The sequence below is a fragment of the Hyaena hyaena genome, unplaced genomic scaffold (assembly GCF_003009895.1).
Source record: "Hyaena hyaena isolate Hyena2069 unplaced genomic scaffold, ASM300989v1 scaffold_698, whole genome shotgun sequence".
NCBI classification, from domain to species: Eukaryota; Metazoa; Chordata; class Mammalia; order Carnivora; family Hyaenidae; genus Hyaena; species Hyaena hyaena.
In genome coordinates this window covers 25,753-52,209 of record NW_024081330.1, presented here as the reverse complement: position 1 = coordinate 52,209, position 26,457 = coordinate 25,753, and the positions used below count along the sequence as shown (strand labels likewise).

Here is a 26,457-nt window from a genome sequence, read left to right as displayed (position 1 = left end):
TGATAAAAGAGACGCTGTCCAACATTGAAAGAGAGAATCTTTATTAACTAGTGTCTGGTCTTGGAGCATTTTTTCTTTCTCTTTTCTTTTCTCTTTCTTTCTTTCTTTCTTTCTTTCTTTCTTTCTTTCTTTCTTTCTTTCTTTCTTTCAGAACTGCTAATTATCTCAAGTTGTATTGCATTCTCATGATTTTATAAATCAGTAAGTGGTGATAGCTCTGTACTAATCCAAGATCAAGAGGCTAGGGGACCTATTCCTAGTGAATCTGTCTTTTTCTACTGTTTAAATATGGCTATATAGTAAAAAATACTTCATTTATTGTATATACTGTTTTATTAAGTGGCCTGCATAATTACGTGTGTGTACATATATCTTGTGCCATTTCTCAGGATCAGAGCATTTAAAACTGGAAGAACTCTTTTAACTCATCCTCCTTGTTTTCATAGACGAGGAAACTAAAATTTCCAGTGACCGCTTGGTGACAGTGTTCAGGCTCCCTTTCCCTACTCCTCATAGCAGCATTTATTTCTCTGATTATTGAGTGAATAATGCTAAGAATCACTTCACTTTTTACTTTTCATACTAAGAGGTAGAACTCTAGAGAACATTATAGCAAAATGGTATATATCTTTGTGAATTCGTTTAAATATTTTTGATTCTTTTAGGCATGACACTTCTGAAATTTGTTACAAACTTAGGGTTTCCAAAGGATTATGTTAATTTTTGGGGAAAAATCATGAAAATTCCAAATCTTAAATATCAGTAACCCCAAATTTTATAATTCTGAACTATTAGACGGAAAGGACACCCCAACTGTCAAGCTGTTACTACATTTTCAGTGCTAAGATCTGTTCTGTTTCTGATGTTTCAGGCTCAGTATTTATACAGCATTCTCCCTGAGCATATATGTACCTGATCTTTTACCTGTTTCATAGCAGTATGCATTCTTTGTTAATTTTGTATTCCTCAAAAGCATTCATTTGTATAATGAATTAATAATCTCCTTTCTTCAAACAACTTTAGACACCCACATATTGCCTGTAGTAATTGATCCTGTGTTTGCGTACTGCACTTCTGGCTAGACTGCTTCTGGGTTGTTAGAAAAATGGAAGATTGTACATGTGATACTGTAACATCTCTTCTCTCTCCATCTGAAGATACAAACAAAAAAGAGCAAAAGTTTTCAAAGTCCAAAAAGAATGAACCCACTTTAAGTGTTAGTTTAGTCTAGTTGAGAGACTTCGATTTCAGTACCTTCATAGTAAAAACCAAAACAATAGTGTCTGATTTAGTTCAGCCAGTGAGTTTCTGATCCAAAACAAATTGTTATTCCTTAAACAATTATCACCTACACTTTGAGAAAAGCACATTGAGAATTTTCAGATGAAAGACAGTATTTGTACTGTTGCTTCAGATGTTGATATCTACTTAAGCTAAGAGTTAGAAAGATTAAGAAGGCTGTTCCCTTCTCTGAAAAAGATTGGTAGTTGCCTGAATGAAAGAAATAATAATAAAACAAGGGCAGTTTAGGTGAGAGAATCATATGTGTTGAAAATGTCACCCTTTTGTTTTTGTTCTTTTCTAGTTGGGGAGGGAAGAAGAATGTAAATCACATTCTTGTTTTGAATGTGTCCTTGTAGCTGTAATTATTTAACTAGTGGTTTTGTTTATTATATCTTGTTTTCTGCAACAAAAAATTATAATGATGCCCCATATGTTAAATATCAGAAAAAAGTAAGTAGTCCTGATGTTGTATAGTTGGGGGGTGGGGGGGATATATGATCCGTGCCTTAGATTGCTTTTAATCAAATGGGGGATTGAAACTATATAGATGACAGCACAGGTTAAAAAAAAAAAAAGGCCTGGAATACAATGTTTTAAAAATGGTTGGTGTATACTCTTGTCTACAAAAGAGGTATGATAAATTTGTATTTACCTTTCTTCTCATTAAAATGATACCATAGGGGAGAAGACGGAGACAAGTTTCTGGATTTCTGCCCATACTTAGCTTGACTCAGTTCAGTCTTGTCCTCAAATGGATTCACTTGCATGGTCTTGAGATTAGGTGGTTTTCACATGCTATTTTCTTGTAGACCAGAAGTATGGAGAACATTTAGGATACAGAAACCATTTTGTTGTTGATGTTGCTTTGTTGTTAATGTCTTTCTTAAATTTTTTAGTTTAAAAAAGCACAGATTGTAAGTATATAGCTCAGTTATCCCAAGTAATAATAAAGTTACTTGATAATTTTAAGAACAGTATTTCTGCTGTTTAGAAATATGGGATGAACAATTTAGGCAAGATTTAAATAAAAATAGTAATTTCATATAAAAAATATCTGAGATTTAAAATGTTTTTTCAACAGGTATCTCAAAATCATGATTGAAATACAGTTTTTAGTTCATAGTTTTCAAAATGTTGTTTATGATTTCTGGTATTAAAATCTTTTAAATTGTACAAGTAATCCTGAAATAATACTGATGGGAAGAAAACAAAATACTAAACTATATGAAAAGTACAAGGTGAAAGTCGTCATCCTATCCAGTTCCACCACATCTTCTTCTCTTCAGAGCTGCAGCTTACAGTTTAGTATAGAACTTCCCGTACCTTGTTCGATGCATACACAAATGTTCTATAACAATTTGACTTGTTTTTTTTCACATAAATGGAATTCTCTTTTACAGTGCATTCTGTCCCTTGCCCTTCCACTCAGTTTGTCTTGGAAAGCTTTATCTGTTGTTTTTTAGAGTTCTCTTTTTCATTGCTGTAATTTTTTGAATGGTCCTTCTGATAATGGATACTTGTTTCCAGTTTTTTGCTGTTAAAAAAATAACTACAGTGAATATCCTTGAACATATATCTTTGTGAACTAGTCAATAAAGGAGGAATTTCTTATTGACTAGTAGTTTCTCTGTATTCTAGATGTTATTGTATCAATTATATATGCAGATGTTTCTCCCTATGCACTTGCCTTAGTGTCTTTTGTCATATATTTTGTTTTAAATAATTATGTAGTTGAGTTTGTTGATCTTTTCATTTGCAATCTCCTTTGTGGATTCTATATTTCTAAATTATTTATACTCATTTCCACAGAGATATTTTTACTTCCATTTTTTAAACTATCACTTGTAAAACTTTTTCTAGAACCCTGTGCTGTGAATGGTGGCAAAATGTATTCGTATATGATACATTACAATGGCATGTAATAATCACATAAGGATCAGTCACAATTATGATCTATCAATTTCAGAGTTATAAAATAAATATAATAAATTCTGGAAAAGCATTGGGGCTTTTGTGTTATTTATGGAATCATCGTAGGTAGTCATTTTTAATAAATTCATTTTTGACAGGTAATATGCCAGGCACTAGATGATAACAGTACACAAGTAAAAAGTAATCCCTTTGATTGTGAATCCTTTAGGCACAATTATTACCATAAATTTATTTCTGTTATCAGAAATCTCTCTTCTGCACATATCTGCTGCTGCTGCTAGGAATTGTTCTCGCTTACTTTTGCTGCCATTCAGTGCCAGATTACCCAACAAATAAATACACCAGCAAAGCAGAGTCCCAAAGTAAAAAAGAGCAGCCTTGATTAACTTACTCAATTTTATTTCCTGTATGTGTGCGTGTGTAGTATTGCACACTACACATTGGGTGAGAGGTCAGAACACCAACATTGGCAGTGTCTGGGGCCTCTAATTTGGCTCTTCGGTTGTTTATCCCACCTTTCTATCTTGGTAAGTAGCTTACAATTTTCTACTTTTTCCCTATACTAGGGAATACCCTCATAGGAGGTACCATGAAGCCGATATCTCATATACCGTGTCATCAGCTTTCTTCTACTCGCTACCTTCTTTCTATACCTGATTAGTTTGGAAAAACTAATTTGGAAAAATTATAGTTTTACTAGTACCTTCCTCTCTTTGTTATTAGAGGAGATTCATGGAAGGGAGGAAGCCCTTCTTCCTTCTGGATGGAATACTATCCCGTTAGGAAGACGTGACAGGTGAAAAGACAGTTTGTTTTTTTTTTCTTTTTGAAGGAACTAGAACTTCTGCAGCTCAGCAGATTTGGATGAATTTGACAGTATTTCAGCTCCGTAATTTTTTTAAACTAGACTTGAGTGCATTTGCTAACGTAACCAGCACATATACCTATTAATAACCTGAAATTTGCCTTTGAAGTCACAAAAGCACAAAGCACTGTAGTGCTTGTAACACTCTTCCATATTATTGTAGGTAACTAAATGACCATGGAATCTGGAGCAGAGAACCAGCAGAGTGGAGATGCAGCTGTAACAGAAGCTGAAAACCAGCAAATGACAGTTCAAGCCCAACCACAGATTGCCACATTAGCCCAGGTATAAAATACTTGGAGAGATTCGAAGTTCTGTCTCCCCCAAAAGGAATATGTTTTAGACGAGAAGATTTAGTTTTTATTACAGAGATAGGCATAGAACAAGCAGAGACAGTCTTAGGATATCAAAATTCCTGTTTACTTAGTATTAGCCTAATTTTAGAAATGATACAATTAATTTAGTAACATAACAGAAAAATGTATGTTTAAACACTAGTTACCTATTAGTAGTGACCTGATTCAGAATAATGACATTTTAATAATGGGTATATTGTCTCTCTTAAACAAAGGAAGAAAACCCAGTATGGTAAGTGTTTTGTTTTTGTTTTTCATATCACAGATTTATTTTGGGGCATGGGAATTTAGATAATATGAGAGGCTAAGTTTTCCATGTGCTTAAACTAAAAAAATAGGATAAACAAATAAATTGACACACAAGTAGATCTTAAGAATGATAATGGTTTTTGTTTCCGGTGTCATTTAAATATAATTCATGATTCTTTCATTTTTGTCTTTGTCTTAAACAGTCTGTCTCTAGGTTATATTCTCTCATCTTTATTTTTTGTTCTGGTGTATTTTTCCCCAAATAGTTTATTTTAGTAACCATTATTCGCATGTAAGTGAGAAAGGTAGTTAATATAAAAACCAAATAACAGACATAAACCTACTAGATAAAAGAGTGTGATACTGCCTCTTTCTGATAAAGGCTCCTGAGAGAAAACAATCCTAGCAGAGGCTCTGGGATGTTGAACTTCAGCTTCCTGAAGAATTTAAAAGCCCTCTTAGGGGAGTCACGGAGCTAGAATGGATCTTGGAGAATCGGGGGATAACCACAGACAGCTACTACACGAAGCCAGAGTATGGGCCAGATACTGGGTCTCCAGCAGGAGAGAGTCACAAGGAGTGGGCTGCTTTATGTTTTCTCCTGATTGCTAGGGCCCACGTCCAACCCTCAGGAGTTAAGGCAAAGCAGAATATATCTGGGGGTGTAGTGAATACTTAGATGAGGCAGGTGCAGAAATAAAGGGGGAAGAGCCAGGGCTTCAGCAAAACATGGTTAAGGCAAACATGCAGAGATGAGAGCCTGGATTTACCCAACCATTTGGCCTTCTAGTAAAAAGAAGGTACAGTGCCAGCAGGGATCAGTGAGGGATGATAACCCTCCACTCACCTACTTATCTGTCTCTTGGGTGGCACTATTGTGTCTGATCTGGTTGTCCTCTGAGTCTGCTGTATAATGCATTCCTGGAAGTTCCTTTCCCCTTACTGTCTTTCTCTTACCAAGTTTGTGTTCTTGATATAGTAAAGCATCTTTTCTAGTGTTTTCTTAAGCAAGTTGGGGTAAAGAATTCTTGGTAAAGAAATCATTTTCACATTTTGAAGGCCTTGATCCACAGCCACCAAGTAGTGTTGCTGTTTGAAAGGACTAAACCACTTATTTTCTCTCTCTGGTATCTTCTCTCTGTTCACAGTGCTTCACCATTTCATTATTAGGGCTTTGGTTTAAATAGTTCTCATCCGTTGTGCTATATATATATTCAGTGGGCCCTTTTATAGTGGAAACTCATGTCTTTGATTCTGGGCAATTTCTTTAAGTTATTTGGCTGAAGATTTTTTTCTCTAGGATCCTTGTGATCTAGATGCTGTACCTATAGGATTGTTTCTCTAATTATATTTTTCCCTCCTTGTTCTCTTTGTCTTTTTGCTTTCTTGTCTGGGAGATTTCTTCAGCTTCATCTTCCAACCCATTTGTTGAATTTTTATTTCTGCTGTCATGTTTTCAAGAGTTCCTTTTGTTCTCTGAATAGTCCTTTTGTGGAGTTTTGTTGTTGTTCTCCCTTTGTGTTTTAATAGCATCCTGCTTATGTTTCATAAAGGCAATATTTTCTTTCATTTCTGAGAATATTAATTAGGTTTTAAGTTTTCTTCTCCCCTGGGGCACCTGGGTGGCTCAGTCGGTTAAGCGTCCGACTTTGGCTCAGGTCATGATCTCACGGTTCGTGGGTTCGAGCCCCGGGTTGGGTTCTGTGCTGACAGCTAGCTCAGAGCCTGGAGGCTGTTTCAAATTTTGTACCTCCTTCTCTCTCTGACCCTCCCCTGCTCATGCTGTCTCTCTCTCTTTTTCTCAGAAATAAATTTAAAAGAAAACATTAAAAAAATTAAAAAAGAAAAATTTTCTTCTCCCCACATAGATTTTTCTCTGTATAGATTTTTGCCCTTCAATTTGTTTTGGTCTCCATCTTTCATATCAGAAGAAGCTTTCCTCAGATGTTTTATAATTTGTGCTTATCTGCTCAGTTTTAAAGTTTTGCCCACAAAACTGTATTGGAAGCTCTGGATGTGTTTGGGGCCTAACGCCTGTAAGTTGTGGGCTTCAGTGTCAGGTGATTATGGCCTTCCCAATGTCAGTATCTTTCAAATCTTTATTCAGTCCCTTGTCATTGGTTAAGTTCCTCCGGGAAAGCTTTGCTGATCTCTTGCTTATAGGGTAAAGGCCTGGAAGGTAATTGAGAGAAGAAGACTGAAGGTTAGTTACCCCACCTTCAGCAGTGTTTGGTGTAATTTCCTCTATCTAGAAATTAAATCTCCATTTTTCTGTCAGCATGGGGTAGATTAATTATTCTTCCACAGGGAGTTTGGGAAAGGGGGTCCAATTGCTTCTCAAAGAGCCTTCAACCAGCCTTTATTTTCATCTCTCCCTTTATTCCACCTTCCAGGGTGACTTAGATCCTGAACCTCTTAAGGATTTTATAGTACAAATCCGGCTTTCTACCTCATGAGTTGGCCTTTTTTATTACCATTCATCATCTACTTTCCAGCCTCCAAGAACTCCTCCTGTTACTTCCTTTCTCATTCTTTGCTCATGTGATTATGCCTGTAAAAACAAAATCAATTCTGTGAAGTTTAATTGGAGATTCAGGAAGGAGCAAAATTAATATGCATATGTTTAATTTGTCATCTTTATCAGGCAGGCATCTAGGATTGACTAGAACAGAATGACATGATGTTTGAGTGTTAGGAAAGCTAGTTTTCTGTTCCCATTTGTATAGTTTTAGGTTTTTTTGTTTTTAACTACAGCTTTTTTTCATTTGCTCATCCAGGCCCTTAACACATACATTATACATTTTTATCTTTTCCTTTAATAAATCTGATACTGGTATTTTTTATTTTCATATTTAGTACCAGAAAATATAATAGAAATTGTCAAATCCATCTTTATGTGATCAAGGAACAGAAAAAAATTCAGCCCAACTAGTAAAGGAAGAAAATCAATCTAAAACAACGAGAGGCCTCATTTTACATTTGGAATTTACAGAGATTTTTTTAAAGTGGAAAGGAAAAAAATAATCTTGGTTTTGACTCTGAGAATGTAAATTTTTATGGATTTAACTAAAGTAAAAGGATGACCATTACAGCTTTCTTGTAAGAGGCAAATTTGAAAACCTAAATATATAATAATAAGGAATTTATTAAAATATGTAATTTTCTTGTGCAGCCATTAAAACCACTAAAGAAAACTATTAATGGTATGGAAAGGTATTTATAATGGATTCAAAAAACAATGGATTCCATGATAGTGTGTTATAAAAACACCTATATCTAAAGCAAAAATATTAACAATGATTAGCTGTGGGTGGTAGGAACATAAGTGATTTTTATCTTATTTTGTGTACCTGTATTGTTCATAAACTTACAATGAGAGAAGCCATTATGTAGAATGATCAGGGTAGAATAGGGATTATTCATTGAGTTAGCTTATTATATTTAGTGTGTAAAATAGAGAAGAAGATATAATAATTGCTTCAAATATTAGAAGAGCTTTTGTATGGAACTAAGAGGAGATACTCTTGAGTAACTTTGCGATTCTCAAACATGCTAATGGAGACAGTCCATGGATCACATTTTGAGAACCACCTAAAACTAGATGAGATTTATAGCAGCCAGAGAGAAAATGATTAATAAGGAGGGACTTCCTAACTGTCCAAAGATGGAGGCTCATGGTTTTATTTTTTATTTATTTATTTATTTTTCTTAATGTTTTATTTATTTCTAGGAGAGAGAGAGAGAGAGACAGCGTGAGCAGGAGAGGGTCAGAGAGAGAGGGACTCACAGATTGAAACAGGCTCCAGGCTCTGAGCTGGCAGTCAGCACAGAGCCCGACGCGGGGCCCGAACCCACGAACCACAAGATCACGACCTAAGCGAAAGTCGGACGCTTAACCGACTAAGCCACCCAGGCGCCCCGAGGCTCATGGTTTTAATCTCTACTTTCTTAGATATCAGATCAGCTCCGCTATCCTCCTTCACTCTGCCCCCAACCACCCCAAAGCTTCTCCTTACTTCTTGTGTTCTCTATTTGAGTTAATGGCATAGTTTACCAATTCTTATCTGAACATGAGAATTGTGGGTCATCCTTGATTTCCTTTCTCACCTCCTTCAACCAGTCATTCATAAAGCCTTTTCTAGTCTGTCTCTTGAATTTTCATTAAATCACTTCTTTCATTCCCCTCCTTACCAAAACTAATTCTTTGCTTCTGGCTGTATCATCTCTCATCTCACCTTAACTACTATATAAGCTTTCTCAATCTCCTCATCTCCACTTTTTTCTTTCTCTGAAATAAATGTCTTTCATACTGCCACTGAAGTGATCTATCTAAAATGCAAACCTCACCATGATACTCCAAAGTTCAAAAGCTCTTCAGTGCCTTTCCCAACCTCAGGAAAAAATGTGGGTTCTTTAATGTGACACATAGGTAGTTTTTCATGACTAGCTCATCTGGCTCCAGCCTGCGTTTGTTAACAGTGCTGTCTCGTCCCAGTTCCTACATTCATAAAGTAACACACTTAGGTGGTCTAGTAGTACTGACTCTTATCCATCCCTCTCTCCCTGGAAGTCCGTGTCTCTTCCCTGAGAGTCATAACATACCTAATTTATATTCTTTGTTTCAAATTCCACATTCTTCCCTCTCTTCCTCTTAGGTGCCATTGGGTAGCTCTCTTCAATGTGTTCATTTTTCTTTTGGCAAGCCCCATTACTTCACTGGATTATATTTATGTTCTTTTCTCTATGCCTTCACACATGTAACTTGGTGATTTTCTTCATGTTTGTAGTTTCAGTTCTGTCACTGCCCCTGGCACATGGGTCCCCAATAACTGTTCACTGAATGGACAAAAATACTGAACCCTTGAATATGTTCAAGCATAAAAACAATACACACCATCTAATAGACATATATGACATAAGAACCCTTTGAACCTGGGTATTGACTTATTAAAATTGCCTTTCTGCCTCAGGAGAAAATTAGTTTCTTTTATATTCCCTCAATTCTGTTTTTATTCCTTTAAGAGAAAAATAAATCCTTAAAATACTATCATACCATTTTGATTTGGCAGAGTAGAAACTTTCAGTTTATAATACATATTAATAGTTTCTCACTAACGAAAGGCATACTTGTAATTAGTTTAAAAGAGAAAACTATGCTATATATTTTAAGATATATATTTGTTCTAGACTTAGAGAAGTTTTGCCTAAGTTTGAGAGCAGGTATATTTTAGAATATGGCTTATTTAAACACATAATATTCTGAAGACTTTTATATTCCTTCACTGCTATCATATCTCTTGACCTTGGGTAAGTTACTTAATCTCTTGAGCACTTGATATTTTTGTCTCTAAAATGGAGATAATCTTTATTACCCAGTCTTGATTTCTTTGAAGAGCAAAAGGAGAAACTGGACATGAAAGCAGGTAGGAAAATGTAAAGCGCCATACAATTAAAGTGTATTTAGTATTCAGAGGAAGTCTGAGTTACAAATTTTGATACTACATTAAAACAGTGTTTTGGTGGGTTTTGTTTTGTTTTTTGGAAGGATTCGAAAGGGAGGGACATTTATGGTCTTTTTTTTTTTTTTTTTTTAAGAACACTAAATTTAATCAGTTTCACGCCACTGAAATACTTATCAAGCAGAAAGGTCATCTTTTTTCTGCTAAAAAGTTGCTTCTTATTGAGCATGACTACTTCTAAGGAGGTATCTGTGATGGTAATCTTTTTCCATGTTCAACACCATAGGTATCTATGCCAGCAGCTCATGCAACATCATCTGCTCCCACCGTAACTTTAGTACAGCTGCCCAATGGGCAGACAGTTCAAGTCCATGGCGTTATTCAGGCGGCCCAGCCATCAGTTATTCAGTCTCCACAAGTCCAGACAGTTCAGGTATGTGTATAAAAAGTTCTGCATCTACTTTCATAACTGTTGTTTATAGCCATATCTGTCTCTTTTCATTAGTTACAAAAATAGGAACATACCTAGTTGAGAGTTTATTTTCCAGTAAAGGAATATGCTGCATCTGTATAGTCACCTTATGTATAGGAACATATATACACAAGAGCAGACCTAATTAAACGACTTTTTCTTAAGATACAGAAGAAAAAAAATTGGGGAAATCATTAACTACATGAGATAAAGTTGAAATATTTGGGAAAGACTAAGGCTGATATACCTTAGTTCAGGAAAATTGAGATACAAAAATAATAACTTAGTAATTACTTTCTGATCATGCAGTTGGAAAAAAATAAACCCTTGTCAAAATTAATAACCTTACCTAAGATACTACCTGAATTTAGAGATCGTTTAAAGCATTGTAAAACCAGCTATGTCTATGCATGTAAGTTAGAGTATATAACTTTGAAATAACTATATATTGAGAAAGTTCAACTTAAGGGTCAGTGATTACACTGTTACTTAATTCTTTGGAGACCTTGTTCCTTTGGATTGAATCTGTAGGGAGTAAAGGGACCCAGAGCTCCACAGGTGACTACTTAACTGGAACCTAGAGCGATAGACATCTTTGCAGTGAGCTTATTGAAAGAAAAAAAAAAAAAAGACTTGAATGTTCATTCAAGTAGGCCATAACCCCAGCCTCCCATTTCATATTTTTTGCTTCACAGTCTTCCTGTAAGGACTTAAAAAGACTTTTCTCCGGAACTCAGGTGAGTCCTAGGTCCTAGATTTGGAGAGAACTATTTTTAGAAAGGAAGGTGAGAAATTATTCTTTTATGTCTCTGTCCTTCTATAAACATGCAATTAAGGTTTGCATAAAGATCTGAGAGATCTAGGTCTAGGCCAAACTTGTTACCTGCCCAGCCCTTAGTGTATCCTTCTCTCCTCCAAGTGGTAGTCCAGCATAACTTGAACACCTTTGAGAAAGGAAGCTCTGTCTTCTGAGCTAAACAGTCTGTAAATAGGGGTCATTGCTGAACTATTCTCCTGTGGTGAACCAGAACATACCTTTCTAAAACTTGTATTTAGTGGTCCCATTTCATCCTCAGAAACTAGTTAAGCAAATTTAATTCCTTTTCTGTTGGACCACTCCCTCTCCCTTATCTCCCACACCCTTCCTACTTTTTAAAAAAAATACCCAGACTAAACAAATGTCTATTTTTCTACAGCCATTTATTATATGGTATAGCTTTGATTGCTCTTTACCATCCTTTCTATCTTCCTGTGGATGAGAGCTCTTGTGTTTTCCTTGAGTTTGGTAGCCAGACTGATTGATATTTGTAGAGGCAGAAGTGCCTCCTTTGCTCTGGAAGTGTTCGATTAATGTCCTCAACAGACATATTAGGGACATATTAGATCCAGTCAGCCATATTATACTATTGAGTCATTGAGCCACTGTTCCCCACCTCTACTTCATTCTGTCCTGGTGCTTTTGGTTTGCTTGGACACTTATGTGGAGGAAAAATGTTGTCATGTGAAATCATCAAGTTAGGGGCGCCTGGGTGGCTCAGTTAAATGTCCAACTCTTGATTTTGGCTCAGGTCATGATCTCACAGTATGTAAAGTTGAGCCCTGCATCAGGCACATGCGACAGTGCAGAGCCTGCTTGGGATGTTCTCACTCCCTCTCTCTGCCCCTTCCCCCATTTGTACATGCTTTCTCTCCCCCCCCCCCAAAATAAATAAATAAACTTTAAAAAAATCAAGGTGTATGAATTTCCATAATGAAAGATACTGGTAATGGAATTTGTTAACAAGATGGAGACAGTATTATTGCAGTGACGATGGAAGTATTTGATATTTCTGTGGAATCACACTGACTGAACAGTAGTCTCCTATCCTTTGCCTTGGTTTTTATTTCATTGAATGCTACCTTACTATTTACTGTGCCATTACTAATTCTCCACTCATATATTCTCGACAATAGTAGAAAGCACCTGATCTGCTAGGCAGAAGTCATAGATTTCTCACTTTTCCTTTTTCACTTATAGTAAGCGGTTTTTCTATAAAGAACACACCAAAATTACCAAATTTGTTAAGATTGTAATTTTTGGTCATAATATGTGATATAATTATTGATTATATTTTTAATTTTAATCTTTGTGACAGTAGTAATTTGGACCTGAGGGTTGTATGGCTATTAACTTTATAGAAACATTTAGTCATCTTTTCAAGAGCACATTTTTCCATTGAGGTGAGCTATGCTTGTAATTGAAAGCCTGAATTCTGTGAATAGAGAGACACAAATTGTTTTTATTTAGTTTTTTAATTTTTTAATTTTTCTTTAAAGGAAAATAACCATGCCGAATATATTAAACTTTAATGGTCATTTCAGCTGGTTAACAATGATTAGTATATTATTAATTAGGAAGTAGCTTACATCAGAAGAGATGTTCAAACAAGAAGAGATATGGTCCCTCAAACTTCTAGATGGGAAAATAGGAGTATTGTAGAACAGCCTTTTCAAAATAAACAAGATACATTCCTCTTGATGTGAGAGTAAGATATTAGCATCTTTTTATATTTTTAATCTAAAAATATTTAGAAGTTATGCTATACTCGTATTTCATATATGGCTTAACATGAGTCCCCTAACTTCATCCTTATATATATCAAGTCTCACAGGTTATATCAGAATCCCCCCAAAATAATAGGAGTTACACAAATGTATACAAGTTAAAAGTGGCATCTTCACTTTTCCTTTGTTAGTTTTGAGTGCATTTTTAATATAGTGCAGTTTAAACGTGTCAGGATTTATGGATTTTGTTACCTTAAATTATTAAATTCATTCCTTCAACAAATTTTTATTGATCACATGCTATGTGCCAGTCACTGTTCTAGGTGCTATGAAAGACAGCAGTGAACAAATAATACTTCTCTATTCTCATGAAGATCACATTTGAGCGAAGAGAGACAATGAAAAAATAAAATATGTCAGGTGAGGATAAGTCCTGGGAAGATAATTAAAGCAGGGGAAAGGGATAGAGAATGTGGAGGGAAGGGTGTTTTCTTTTATGTAGGGTGGTCAGGGAACACAGCGAGTGGAAACCAGAAGCCAGTGCAGAAGGCTAAACCATACCAATAGTAAAAGCAAGTCCAAAGGCTTAGAAGTAAGAATGTGTTTTACATATCAAGGAATAGTAAAAAGATGTGGCTTGAATAGAGCAAGAAAGAGAGAGGTTGGATGAAATGTGCTTGATAATATGATGGGAACAATAATAAAAACCTTGTATGCAACACTGGGATTCATGGCTTTCATGCAGCAAAGTACTTAAGAGTTGTCTAAAGTAAGGATGAGTTACTTTTGTGATTTTTACAAGACAAGTGTTCCAGAGTCTCTGATCTTTTCAGTGATGATAAGCAAGGATTTGCAAGGGATATATTACCTAGCAGATATTTTTGAAAAAAAAAACTCTCTTTCAATTATCCTGGGACACAATAACATTTTTGAAAGAAAGTTGTGCTGTGGAGAGACCATTTTGAAAGAAGTTTGGAAACGTATTCATAGTTTTTTGTTAAGTGCAAACAATATAAATTTGTCACCTAAAAACTCGTATCTATATACTTTTAAACCCTGGAATAGAATTCTCTAAAGTATTCAGGAGTTTTCTAGAGTTTGAGTAGTAGTTGAACTTATTTGTTAAAACAAATATAAAATTGTAACACCTGTTATTAGCATGCAATAACTGAGAGCCAGGGAGATGAAAATATATTAGGTAAATCTCATCAAAAGTTTGTATAATTGGTAGATGAAAATGAAAACCTATTTCGTGTTTAGTAAGCCCAGCCAGAAATGCACTTTTTCATGAGTTCTCTATTTCAGCAATGGCATGTTTTAAAAAGCCTAAGCTTAGAATCAGATGTTTGAGTCACTGTTCTAAAATATTAAATGATTTTTAATGAAGTGTATTAAATTACATTTAATAATATTTAATAATCATTTGAAAAAACATCTAATTTGGTTTTGGCACTGTATAGTTCATTTTAAAATTTCAGATAACTTCAAAATAGGAAGATTTTGCCTTCTTACTAATAGGAGGTGCAGGTTTTTAATAAACTAAAAGAAAGTTGAGGAATACAGATCCAAAGCTTTACATCTCACATGGTGGTTCGGCTTTTTGACAATGTCTCCACTTCTAAGTGGCCAAGGTTAAAGACCTTTATAAGGAGCTAAGGAAAGGATTACTAAGAGAAGTGACAAGAGGTAAGGACTAGAAGAAGAGTCTCTGTCACTGGAATGTGGTAGTAATCTGTGATACCTACAATTGGAATAGAATTTTTCATATGGTTATTTAAATAACGTATTAAATACATATTAAAGTATAATTAATAGTTTATAAAAAGTTTTGACATGATTTTTATTAGTCTCAGAAATGTGGATCCAATGTGTGTTTTGGATTTTTTTGGTTTTTGTTTATTTTGGTAGATAGTCCATAGGAGTTGGCTTCATGGCTCTTAAGTTCTCCCTGGATAGTATTCCCAAAGAGGAAATGTCAGCACTTGTGATTTTTATTGAGTAATTTTGAACTGTCTTTATATTAAAATGGTTGTAATCACTACATAGTGATAAGCTAACCTTCTTACTGAATTGACAAAATCTTTTAGATCAGAGGAAGGGAAGCTTTTCTCCTGCTGAAAGCAATAGAGCCACTGAGTTTGGCGGGGAGTGCGGAGGGGGTGGAATCAAAGGCCACGTTAAAAAAAGCAAGCATTAATTTATTTCATTTTACAACTTCCCTATGGGTAGTTTACATAGTATGTTTTAAAACTGTTGTTTTAATGACCTTCAACTTGGAAGAGTATGCCTAAGTCAACTATTTGTCCTTTAAAGAAGGTTGTGAGGAATGAGGGTCATGAAAAGAAGGCAGAAAGAATAGAGGAACTGAGGTTCTGAGAAGTATTAATGAAGGTAAACACTTGTCATACTACTGTCCACTTTGAGTTCAGTCTTCTTGTTATTCCTTGAAATCCTAACGCTCCGCTGAGGTCTTTTCATAGCTCCTCATCTGCTGTGCATCTGGGAAGGTGCAGAGACTGTGCTGAGCAGGCTGGTTACAGCAGCTACAGATTAGTGGGAGTGTTCTCTGTGCTCCTTTGGCAGTAACTGTAGCATTATTACTCTGCAGAGAATCTCCATCTCAGACTAAACTCAGTCTTACGCATCTTTTTATCTGTCGTTTCTGGATTATTAAATATTGCCTGTTAATGTGTAGGTCTTTTAAGAGTATAGTTCTTACATTTTAAAGTGTTTGGATGGGGCACATTATTTTATTGTAGATTAATTTTGTGAAGAATTTCTAGATTTAGCTAATTTCATTTGAGAGTGAGTGCCTGTTACAAAGTGCCCTGTCAAAATGAGTCCCCACTCTCTAAAACCCATAGGCCCAGGCCACATACAGAGAACCTGTGGGATTTCTCAGGTTCTTGTGACTATGTTTTTTCTTATTGCAATTGCCCTAAATTTTGACATGGAGCTGAGCCACACAGACTCTTTTGACTTCATTAAACCTCATTCTCACTCTGATAGCATCATGCACACCTAGTACAGGAAGGAACAGAAGGCCTAGAGACTAGAGAAGCTTGGTGGTATCCTCTTGACAGACAGGCTTACCTACTAGGTGAGTGACCTACTAGTGAGTCTGAAAATGGCCTAAAAACACCTGGGTTGCTGCTTCTGACAAAACTGGTTTGGGATTGGAACCAACAGGATTTTGATGCTGGTAAGGATGTCTAAAACTGAGATGCCAACTATTGACAGTGGCTCCACTGCTTCCTAGCTTTGTGACTTGGGTGAGTTACTTAACCTCTTTGTCCCTTGAGCTCTTCTATCTATGACATGGATATAATAATTGTACTTAGCTAGTACCTGATGTTACTGTGTTAGTGAGCACTGATATAATACGTGCGTATGCTTTATCGTTGTACCTGGCACATAGTAAGTTCTCAATAAATGCTAGTTGCTATTATTATTATTATTATTAATCATCCCACGTAAAATCTTTGTTCAACTTATTTTCAGTACTTTTCAGTCCAGGAATATTTTTCTAGAAATACAGTTCTATACCTTGAGTATAGAACTTTTTGAGTTTTTGCTTTATAAAGGCTTTGAAAGTCTATATGTAGACTTAACTTGTTGGAAACAACATCTGGGGGATCGCCAGTCTTATTTGTACAGCTGTAAATATAGTCACGTGTTTAACAGTAAATGAGATGCTTGTATAGTCACCAAATAGGCTTATGACCAAATATTTAGTCATTTATTCTTTTCTTCATGTCAGAAGTCTTATTTCACTTGGTAGTTTTGTTCTAACAACTGTAAGAAAACAACTGACAATAATAATGCACTCAAGTAAGATGCATTCAAGATTCGTTACATGAAGTCCTGAAAGAGATAAAGCTGAATTTGGATATCACAAAAGTTCGGTTTTGACCAAAAAATCATAGCTCTAACTCTGATTTCTATAGAATAAGTAAAGGGGAGAAGAATGTCATTGCTGTGGTTGTCTCCCATAAAAATTGATTTTTTTGTGCTGAAGCATGTGTAAAGTGTACATACATCCTTTCATATTTGATTTTTTCTTAAAATTCATAAACACTTTATGGGAACTAAATTTGATTATCAAGATAAAGTTCTTCTTTATTTTCAGATTTCAACTATTGCAGAAAGTGAAGATTCACAGGAGTCAGTGGATAGTGTAACTGATTCCCAAAAACGAAGAGAAATTCTTTCAAGGAGGCCTTCCTACAGGTATGGAATTTATTTATTTAAAAAATTTTTCTTTGATGTTTTTATATTTGAGAGAGAGAGACAGAGTATGAGCAGGAGAGGGGCGGGGGGGGGGAGGGGTAGAGAGAGAGCAGACACAAAATTCGAAGCAGGCTCCAGGCTCTGAACTATCAGCACAGAGCCCGATATGAGGCTTGAACCCACAAACTGCAAGGTCATGACCTGAGCTGAAATTTGATGCTTATCCAACTGAGCCACCCAGGTGCCCCTAGGTATGGAATTTAATAGTTAAAAGATTTAGAAGGAAAGATGTCAGGAAGCTTTAGATAGTTGCAGATGAAGAGATGTCAGAAGACCAGTTAGCTGCTCAATTCAGGACCGTATAGATTACTTCTCTTCATCTTGAGTTACATCTCTCAAGTTGACGTTTATCACACAGAATAAGAGAACTTTTTACTCTGAATAGTCCTGGATAAAAATTTTTTTTTTCTTTTTCTGTGTCTGTTTTTGTAGACTGTGCCAGCTGCTGCTTTTCTGTTAAAAAGTTTGGAATATTTGATAGGATTATAGCATTTCTAGTTTGTCATTTCTGACACTACACTATTTATCTACCTAGCAACACATTTGCAGACCATTTCTCCTTCCATGGTATTTAGTAAATAACTGTTCATTAATTTAATCCTTATTGCAGGGTGATGCTTTGCTGATATTCCCTAATTTTAGGGACACCTTGCTATAGTTTTTGTGCTCAGCTGTAGAAGTTGCCTACCCCATGCCTTGCCTCCAATATGGACCCAAACCATTTTTTCATATGTAGAAACTGTTTCCATACTAAATATCTCTACGAAGAACAGTTCCATAAATCTTCGTAAGCTTACTTGAGAGTTTAATAAATTTCAAACTTCTAGTATTCTTTCTTGTTATTAACCTAAAGTATTTCTGTTTTTCAAAGGGATGGTTAAAATTGTTTTCCACTTGCCTCCTATGCTAGCCTTTTTCTCAGTTAAATGAAGGATCCTAAATGAATACCAATAAACAGATTTTGAGGTCTTAAGAAATTTTATGTTACCAAGTATGTGTTGTATGCATTTATGCTCATGACTTCTTTTTTTCTTAAATACAACTAGTTTTAGATTTGAACTTTGAAATATGTCCTGTGTTAGTATTTAACACATTTGATCCTGAAGCAAATCCAACCAGGTGTTGACAAGCCACTTGGCTTCTCTGTATATAAATTCCAGGCAAACAGTTGTAAATAAATTCTGTAAATTCTAATTGTAGACCTTATAAAATAAGAGCTTTATGTTGAAAGAAAATCTTTTGTTGTAGATTGTATCCTAGCAAAGATCACTTAAATAGTAACACCTTAATTCATAACCAAATAGAAAATGCCTGAGATACACATATGCAGAGAAATGACTACATTCATGAAAGATACTGTATCTTCCTTTACAGTCATTGTGTATCATTTTGTTTTAAGCCTATAAATTCTTGAAACCTAGCTTTTATGTCTTGACTACAACAAGATCTTTAACAGAGTCCTTATGATGTGCTTGTAAGATTGGGGAAATGGGGATTAGTTGATAATTCAAGATAAATTTTTCTTAGAACAACCCAGCTTTGTAGTGATTAATTAATACCCAGAGGATATTCTTAAAGTGCTCTCATTTGGTCTCACCTGGTTTGGTATTTTTACCAGCAGTTCACCTGAAAAACAGAAGCCACTCCTATCACATTTGCAACTGACAGGACGTTATGGGAGAACAATCACTTTGAAGGATCGTAGCAGCCAGGGGAAACAGACTGTCAGTTGTTGGTGATAATTCCAAAATTTCTGAACTTAAGTTTAAAATAAAACCATTTCTTCAGGTGCAAGATTCTAGATTAACAATTTGTTTTCAGGGCACCTGGGTGGCTCAGTTAAGCATCTGACTCTTGATTTTTGCTCAAGTCATTATCTTGGTCATGAGATCAAGCCCTCCCTGCTTAGGGTTCTCTCTCTCCCTCTTCCTATGCCCCTCCCCACCGTGTACGCTTGCACTCAACCGTGTTCTGTCTCTCTCTCTATCTCCCTCGGGGGAAAAAAAAAAGAATTTGTTTTAAAAAGGTAATTATGTTCTTTAATTATCATTAACAGATATCTACGGTTACCAAAAAAGCCTACATTGGTAAAAACCTAATGTCTAGACTAAGAGAAGGAATTAATCCCACTGCTCAGACCACATCTGGAATCTACTTTAAGAGAAAATGAATTATATCTCCATGATATAAGAATGACCAAGATGGTCTGGAGCAACAGTATTAGAAACTGGAAGGAGACGACAAAAATGGTTACTGGTTTCATGCGAAAGAGAAGTAGATTTATATGCAGGTCTAGAGTAGTAACTTTTAAACTTTTATTTTTTTACCACAATCTACAATAAGAAATATATCTTTATAGTTTTCTCTCTGGATACATACTATTATCCATATTCATATACATATAGGTATATATATACAGGTACACACATATACCTACCCATATATGGGCATCTGAAGCAAATAATACAGCAGTACTTACCCGTATTATGTGTGATGTTCAGGTGTTTTTTGTTTTACGTTGGTTATAACATACATAACTGTTTTCATGGCCCACATATGGGTTGTGACCTAAGTTTGAAAAATGTTGCTCTAAAGACCAGTACTGTTCAAAATGTGACCCACAGACCACATTGACAAATGGGAATCCAGTTAGAAAGGCAGATTTCTCAGGCCCCTACCTGAGAATCTGTGGGGTAGGGACCCAAGAATCTGGGTTTTAACATGCTCTTCAAGTGCTTCGTTTCAATACTGCAGTTTGAAACGATGTTCTAGAGCAATGATGCCCAGAGTGTGATCTTGTGACCAGCTGTCAGTCTGCAAGCTGTTTATAATTGTTGTGCTTCTCGTTCGCAAAGAGGTAAGGGAGAGAACATCATCCTTACGATAAGACTAGGAGTTTACTAAATGAGAACAGTCAGATGTGGAAAAGAATGAGTAAGAAATCTTAGTGTATGTGCTGCCGAAGCGAGCACTAAGAAATATTAGAAATGAGAAATACAATCAATAGAATTAAAAAAAAAACAAAAAACAATAACCAGTAAGTGGGATAAACTAGACACAAGTAGATGAGAGAATTGGCAGACTGGAAGGGAACTGAGAAAATAACTCAGAATGGAGACCAGAAATAGGGAGAAAATGGGAAAGACTGGTGAAAAGTCATGAGGGAATAGAGTGAGGTGCTCCAGTAGAAGCATTTATAGAATTCCCAGGGGAAACTGGGCAAAAAGAAATATTGAAGGAGATAATAGAATATTTTCTACAATTCCAACAAAGGTAATACATGGGTAAATATAAAGGCTAGTATTATTATGGTTTGCTTATTACTCTGTGATTAGAAAGACAAATGCATAAAACCAGAATTCTGTACTTGTTAATGAGCACATGGTATATGAAAGTGTAACTGTGACAATAACAAGATAAAGGGGCAGAGGTTGGATGGACTGTTGAAGCTGTTAGGTCACACTGGTTTGTTAGAAATTTAAGATGTCAAAAATTACTTGGGTTGGGTTTTTCCCCCTCTTTGTTTATGTTACTCATTTGAAATATGGTAAAGTTAATATGGGGTGGGTTGGTTTTTTCTTTTGGTATTCCCTTTTATGATTTTACCCCATCCTTGTTGATATTATTTTTTAATATATGAAACATTAACATGGTTCCAAAAGTCATAATTGTACAAAAATATGCAGGCCCTTATAAGTGCCCCTTCCCAATTTTTTTATTTTCTTACTCTCTTACCCATTAAACTCTATCTGGTTTATCCTTTCTGAGTTTTTTCTTAAATAGAAGAACAAACATATTATTTCGCTTTCTTTCTTATATAAAACATACATGCTATACTTCTCACCTGGATGAACTATAGTTTATTCAGCCATTCTCCAATGTATTGGCATATAGATTGTCTCACCTGGATGAACTGTAGTTTATTCAGCCATTCTCCAATGTATTGGCATATAGATTGTCTTCAGTATTTTGCAGTTATAAACAGTGCTACCGTGAATAACCTTACTTGTATGTATTTTTGTACTGTAGGAAGTGTATCTTAAGGATAAATTCCTAGAAGTGAGATTGGTGTGTATACATAGTTTTGGTTACGTGTCATCGAATTCATTCCATAAAAGTGTTGTACGCCAGTTTTATACTCACAGCAATCAGAGTGTCTGTTTGCTCACAGCTTTTTTACTTTTTAACAATCTGAGAGTCGAGACATTTAAAGTCAGATATTTTTTGGCCTTAATTTATTTTAGTGTTTATTTTTGAGAGCGGGAGCGTGTGGGGAGGGGCAGAGAGAGAGGGGAACAAAGGATCTGAAGCAGGCTCTGCATTGACAGCAGAGAGCTTGATGTGGGGCTCAAACTCATGAACCATGAGAACATGACCTGAGCCAAAGTCAGATGCTCAACCAACTGAGCCACCCAGGCACCGTGTCTAAATTTTTAAGAATTCTTTATATATTGAAGATGTTTCTTTATCTGTAATATATGTAAACATTTTCTTCTAGTGTTGTTGATCATCTTTTATCTTTTGACTTTGGTTCTGATGTTCTTTGCCCTGCAAAAGGTTTTTTTTTCTGTATTATTAATCTCTGCTTACCCTAGATTTTGAGTGATAGGCTCCCTTTACATTCAAATTAAAGAGAAATTCATCTTTTTTTCTAGTCCTTGTAGGATTTCATTTTGACACATTGATCTCTCATCCGTTTATGGTTCATTCTTGTTCTTATATTTTAAACTGCTGTCCTATACTTGCAGCTCTCTGCTTGTGTTCTTTTCCTGTTACTTGTATTTAGCCAGTAAATATTAATATTTTAGTTAATACAGTTCTCTCTTTTCCTAGGAAAATTTTGAATGACTTGTCTTCAGACGCACCAGGAGTGCCAAGGATTGAAGAAGAGAAGTCTGAAGAGGAGACCTCAGCACCTGCCATCACCACTGTAACGGTGCCAACTCCAATTTACCAAACTAGCAGCGGACAGTACAGTGAGTAGAAGATATTTCTGCTTTGGAAAGCGAGACAAAAAAACTAATGGCTGCATTCTCCTTAAAGGAATGCTGCAAGTGCCAACTCTTCTCTCAGTCTTGGGTGCCATTAATTTCATTTCCTTTACTGTTTACTATGCAAAGTTCTGGAACAGAAGTATTTTCTTTTCTTCAGAGTTTTTGTTAGGATTGCTCCAGCACCTTAGCCCTTTAGGTGGTCCTTTGTTTTGTGCAGAACACCAGGAGAGTTTTGGAAGTGTTTTGAACCACTGCTTGAAACTCTAGATTTTAGTCCTCATGTGATAAATGATGTGAACAGAGGACGTACTTTTTCAGATAAGATAACCATTCTCTGATTATGTTTAAGGATAAAAATGGTCTATTTTTATTAATTCATCTTCTGTTTTAAAAGTAGCATTTTAAAATCATATTTAATGTTTCGTGATGGGGTTAAGAGGCTTGGTTATAGTCTGCCAACACATTCAATCATTATTCTTTTTAATGTAAAAGGTAATAGGGTGATTTATGATAACGTAAACATAAGGACTGCCAAAAATGGAGCACACTTGGCCTTTTGGCTCAAAGAAAGCAAAGATTTCTTTTGCACAATTATCAAAGTTTCCATTTCTGTCATGTCTCTATCTGACACTTAGGTCTCTCTTCTTATCTTTCACCCAAATCTGTTTGAAAGTACTTTTCGAGTTCTGCTTTTGTTCGATCAGAGGCATTTGTGTAAATGGTGTGTTTTTCTATCTTTTCCCAATATCTTTTGCCTCCTTACGTGCCTCACACTTAGATTTCTTCATGTTGATTTGTTCATTAAATCCAGTACTTCCTAGGGGCGCCAAGATGGCTCAGTCGGTTAAGTGTTCAACTCTTGATTTCAGCTCAGGTCATGATCTCGCAGTTTGTGAGTTTGAGCCCCATATCGGGAGTGTGGAGCCCGCTTGGGATTCTCTCCCTACCCCTCCTGCACATGTTCTTTCTCAAAATAAATAAACTTAAAAAAAATTCCATTACTTGCCATTACGTAGTTTTCCCCTCCCTTTCTTCCTTATTACAAATTAAATGTACTCATTGACACTTGGCTTGTTGCATTTCCTAATGCCCAGGGACGGTCTGTGTCAGGAATGTGTATAAAAGTTTGACTCCCAAGGTAAGAGTTTTTGCATAGCTCAACCTTTGTTTACAGTTGCATTCCAACTGTATTAAAGCAGACTCCTAAGTAGCAAACTTTTTAACTCTCCTGAAGCTTTTGAAAGTGAATAGAAGGAAGGCATTTTTTTGACTTAGCTTCTGGTCCACACTACGCTTACTGGAGTTCAGTCATCTTTTTTCCTTCTTGAGTTCTTTGTTGGCAGAGATAAACAGGTACCATCTACCTACATGTATGTGGGTTTTTAAAACCTTACATATACCAAGTAATTTGAATTATTCAAGATGTGTGTTCTAACACATTGCTACATGACATTTACTTTTCTCTGTATTTCGACAGAAACCTGAGGGATACAGCATACTCTTGTTAGTAACAGTGATTTAGTTGTTGCAGGGAATCTCACTTGAGTTAGGAAGCATGTTCTTTAGAGAAAAGACATACAGAATCTCAAATAGGGAAGTGAAATTTAGAAATGTAGATGTTTAATTTGGCATCCCACTCTGTTCCAGCAACTGAAAATTGCTAGCTTTAGAAAGTTAATACTTTGAGACTTTTAAAATTTTATTACATTATCCATTATTCTATCTTAATATACACATATTTCTTTGATGGAATTGATTTAACATTATGTTCTTGATTGTCATTAAGAATCAATATAATGGGGGCTCCTGGGTGGCTTAGTCGGTTAAGCGTCCGACTTTTGCTTAGGTCATGATCTTGCGGTTCGCGGGTTCGAGCCCCACGTCGGTCTCTGTGCTGACTGCTAGCTCAGAGCCTGGAGCCTGTTTCAGTCTGTGACTCCCTCTCTCTCTGACCCTCCCCTGCTCGTGCTGTCTCTCTCTCTCTCTCTCTCTCTCCTAGAAATAAATAAAACGTTTTTAAAAAAAAAAAAAAAAGAATCAATATAATGACTACTTAAACATATACAACATTTGTATGTTTCTTAACTTAATCTTTTTCATCTCTTCCCAGTAATAAGAGTTTGGTATATATCTTTCTATTCTTTTTCATTCTATTTATACATAAATATGTTATGTACAGTATTTTTATACAAGTGAGACCTACATTACTTATATACCATAAAGAAATATATATATATATGTGTGTGTGTGTGTGTGTGTGTATATATATATATATATATATAATTTCTTCAACAGGTATTCTGTTTCATTGTATAAATATAACTTTTATTTAAACATTCCCCCCCCCCAACACACATTGATAAACATTTAGGACATTTCTACTGTTTTAAACCATGAGACATGAACATTCTTACATGTGTAGTAGGGTCTCAGTGGGATAGCATCCAAAAAGTGGAATTGTTGGGGCACCTGGGTGGCTTAGTTGGTTAATAAGTGTCTGACTTCAGCTCAGGTCATGATCTCATGGTTCAAGCCATATCATGCTATCGCTGTCTCTCAAAAGTAAATAAACATTTAAGAAAATTAAAAAAAAAAAAAGTGGAATTGTTGAATCAAAGCACATCCTGCCCGATTTCCCTTCCCAGTGGCTGCACCAGTTTGTATTCCTTCCATAAATTGGTTATTTTTTTAAATTAATGCTGTTAGTAGTTTTATCCATTACTTAGTTCACTATTCCTGATAAAGTCTTTTCTGAAAAATTCTTAGAAACACTGGTGTCTATCATTTGGAACTTAAATTTTTTTGTTTCACTGAATACAGCTGTAACCCATGATGTTTTCCTAGTTACTTCAGCTCCTCAGAATCTCAGTTGAGTTTATGTTTCACTGTATTCTTCCTCTAGATTTTCTGGGAGGATCTCTGTGGTAGAGACACATCAGTCACTCGACTTCTATCTTTTTCTTTTTGTTTTAATGAATTTAGTTTTATTGAAAACCACCCCAGATCCTTTTGGAATAATTAAGTATATAAATAAATATGATAGAGGAAAACATGTCTGATAGGATCAGATGTCTGTTTTCAGAGTACTTTCATATTACATGACCTCATTTGATTTTTATAGTTGTACTTAGTGTGGCTAGAACCAGATATTTTTACAGAAGAGATAACAGATTCAAGTAACAGTGTATTGATAGAACCTGGACTAGAACCTAAATCTCCTGATACCTAGTTTCCTACTTCTTTTCTCCCACCTTGAGTTCCAGTGGTATGTAGCCAATAAGAAAGCTATGTGTGTTAAATACAGTGGAATTTGCTTATTAACTCTATATGAGAAATTGTGGTTTGATTGTTACCCTTCTGATTCTTTCAAGTTACCTGCAATTCTAATCTCAGTAAAGTTCTTACATATTCTTTTCTTCTAATTGCCTAAGATAAGTAAAACAGAATTAGCTAAAGTGGATGGATTGTATAAACTAGTATCTTAATTTCCAACTGGTATCATTTATCATTTGCTAAAGCAAATCATATCTACTTACTGTTACTATTTCTTGACTGAACAGTAGTTAATCAATGTCCCTTATACAGATAACTCAGCACATTAGTTTCTTAGAGCTGGCAGATAATTGATCCCAAGTAATTCCCTTCTAACAGACAAAAAGTAAAATGCATAAGTCAGACATGTTGACTTAGTTAAAATCCGTTATGCAATTTTATATGTAATACTGTGATTTTAGTCCTCTTTCTGGAAAACTTTTTTAAGAGGGAGAGTGTCTAGAGATGATCCAACCACCAACTTGATGCTGGTGGCTAAAGGATTGCTTTGTTCAAAAAAATAATAACCTACTTCTGTCTATTAACTTTTTCCATCTACTATAATATAAAGGTGAATTCATTTTTTTTAATACAGTGGAATATCTTTTAGTATGAGCCAAAGTTGATTACTTCATAACAGGTGAATGACAAGTGTGGTTAATTAGTGAATAATCAAAAGGACCCCGTATGAGATACTTGG

General features: G+C 35.4%; 1 protein-coding gene across 4 annotated transcripts in view; it reads left to right on the top strand.

Annotated features, from left to right (window-relative positions):
* CREB1 (cAMP responsive element binding protein 1) overlaps nt 1-26,457 on the top strand; it is a 61,827-nt gene that overhangs the window by 13,003 nt on the left and 22,367 nt on the right. For 3 of the 4 annotated variants that reach the window (XR_005525570.1, XM_039217497.1, XM_039217498.1), the window contains exons 2-6: nt 4,245-4,366; nt 10,432-10,578; nt 11,313-11,354; nt 17,291-17,391; nt 22,285-22,427. Coding sequence is in view for 3 of the 4 variants with exons in the window: in XM_039217497.1 (XP_039073428.1) it covers nt 4,253-4,366; nt 10,432-10,578; nt 11,313-11,354; nt 17,291-17,391; nt 22,285-22,427 (547 nt within the window). In the remaining variant the exon portion in view is untranslated. The remainder of the gene's footprint in view (nt 1-4,244; nt 4,367-10,431; nt 10,579-11,312; nt 11,355-17,290; nt 17,392-22,284; nt 22,428-26,457) is intronic. The other variant, XM_039217499.1, reaches the window with a different exon arrangement.